The sequence below is a fragment of the Puntigrus tetrazona genome, chromosome 2 (genome assembly GCF_018831695.1).
Source record: "Puntigrus tetrazona isolate hp1 chromosome 2, ASM1883169v1, whole genome shotgun sequence".
NCBI classification, from domain to species: domain Eukaryota; kingdom Metazoa; phylum Chordata; class Actinopteri; order Cypriniformes; family Cyprinidae; genus Puntigrus; species Puntigrus tetrazona.
Genome location: NC_056700.1, coordinates 6,366,457 through 6,368,538, shown reverse-complemented (window position 1 = coordinate 6,368,538; position 2,082 = coordinate 6,366,457). Strand labels below are relative to the sequence as shown.

The window sequence follows — 2,082 nt, the reverse complement described above, 5'->3', positions numbered from 1 at the left end:
ATGGCAGAACCTTCAATTTTGTGCTCAGTGACCCATTTTTTGTGTTGATTTTGATGGTTCCTTTGCATAATTTTTGCTGTTAGAAGATCTAGTCTGTCCAATGTTCAACGCTTTAACTTCAAAAAAAATTGTGTGCTATATTCTTGATTTCATTTAGCTCAACATTCCGTTGCTATGCGACAGAAATGTTTTCTCTTTTTTTGATTGTGATGGATGACAGTTAATCAAGTTTACTTTGCTTTTGAAAAGTTTTCTTATTCAGTAACTTTTTGATTTGTTTGTTTTTGTTGTTATTGATTGCAGGCTTTATTCTGCTGCTATTCTATTCCTTGGATTCGCTTTCTTAGTTCCATGCAATTTTAAGCCTTTTTTGATTCATTATGTTTTAGAGGCAACCTCTCTTCTGCTGATTCAGATTAGCATAGTTTGTATTATTAATGAGTTGTTAATCTGCACTTAATCTGTTTTTCAGAAAGCTATTTTTTAAACAAAGAATAACTATTCTAGATTAAGCCTACTCCTGGCTTAATTTAAACCCTGTCTGGGAAACCACCTTCTAATTTTATACACCCAGCACACAAACGTTAATGCTATATTCAGTTTATTACAAGCAGTCAATGTTTTAGAGCAACATAGACAAGAGATTGAGGAACACTCTTAACAGATAATGGCTATAATTACCGAGGTTCACTTCAAAGACTGTCACATGACAAGTGTGAATTCAGGAAAGGGAATAAATATATAATTGGCAGCATGTTGATTGTGACCGGGCCTCTGGGATCTTTTGGTTGGGTTGCCTGTTGTTAGCATGCCGTTCTGGATTTCCAGAAGTAGTTCTTGCAGCCTGGTTTTCTTGCAGCCTCTTTGTCTCCACTCTCCCTCCTCATTAGGTCCAATCCACTCTGTAGAACCCCCAGAGGTGAACTGTCAGACTGGATGAGTGTTGGGTCTGAGTTACTGAGCAACCACTGAAGCTCTGGAAAGGAGTATCTCTCTGGCATCTGTAAATTTTATTAAATCAGTTTTTCAAGTTTGCAGAAAAGTTAAGATTTAAGACAATAATATATGCTCCATTACTTTTCAAGTGCAAAGGGTTTAGAGTGCTACTTTAAAATCTTACCTCTTCATCAGCAGGAGTGCCATGAGATGCCTGTAGTGCAGAGTTCAAAACCATATGAGATCGGCCACATGATATGATGCTGGCAGTCATGGCCAAACAGAACAAGGATACAGTGAGGTGAAGTTGGGATGAGGCCATCACTGCTGTCTTAAAGGATGTGGCTTGTCTCACCTTGATTCAAGCCTTTAAGCTGCACTGTGCTCCCTAAATGTGTCTTCTTGCTTATCCAGACTGTGTTTTATACTGGTACCTTCAGCATGATCATACCATCTCTAACAAATTAAAAATTAACAAGTTCAGCTGGTTACAGCTGGTATTTGCTGGTCAGATGTAACTTGTTATTTTCCATCTTCAAAGTAATTGTCTAAATAAACACAGAATGCATCCACAGTATCAGTACCCCCAATAAACTGCTAATTAGCCCCATTTAAATTGATCTGTTGATAGAGTAGCTTTGCTGTTTCTGGGTCATAAATTCTTGATAGCCATCACTGGCAAAGGGCTGTTACCATGAAACAGGGCAACGTTTCATGCAACGTTTCATGCATCTTTATACATATGGATACATATATTTTAATTCATTCATTCATCATGGCATGTCATTCACGAAAATTTGAGTATATGGAATGGAATTAAACTAATATATGAACCGAAAGTTTGAATATATAGAATTTAAATCTGAATGTATTGAATGAAATTGTAATATATAGAATAAAAGTGTGAATATATGGGAAGAGACTTGAATTGGATGGATGATTGAGATTAAAGAGTTTAGCGGTATTTTAAGTGAATGGTATATTACTGGTTTTGTCGACAAATAAAAATAAGATGAAAATGCTCATCGTAACTGACCTGCTGTGTGATAGATGCGTACATCTGAACTGTAAAAATCTCATCAAACTGCAGGAAAAACATTGCACTGTTGCATGTTCTACAGGCTTGAACAATAGGCCTTTAAACTG

At 36.5% G+C, this 2,082-nt stretch overlaps 1 protein-coding gene across 1 annotated transcript; it reads right to left on the bottom strand.

The window, feature by feature from the left end:
* Nucleotides 1-584: 584 nt before the first annotated feature.
* sst2 (somatostatin 2) lies at nt 585-1,347 on the bottom strand. The gene is made up of 2 exons (XM_043219129.1): nt 1,121-1,347; nt 585-1,001 (listed from the first exon to the last, which is right to left on the bottom strand). The coding sequence occupies exons 1-2, from the start codon at nt 1,256-1,258 to the stop codon at nt 804-806; spliced, it is 336 nt and encodes a 111-aa protein (XP_043075064.1). The 5' UTR covers nt 1,259-1,347; the 3' UTR covers nt 585-803.
* Nucleotides 1,348-2,082: the final 735 nt, after the last annotated feature.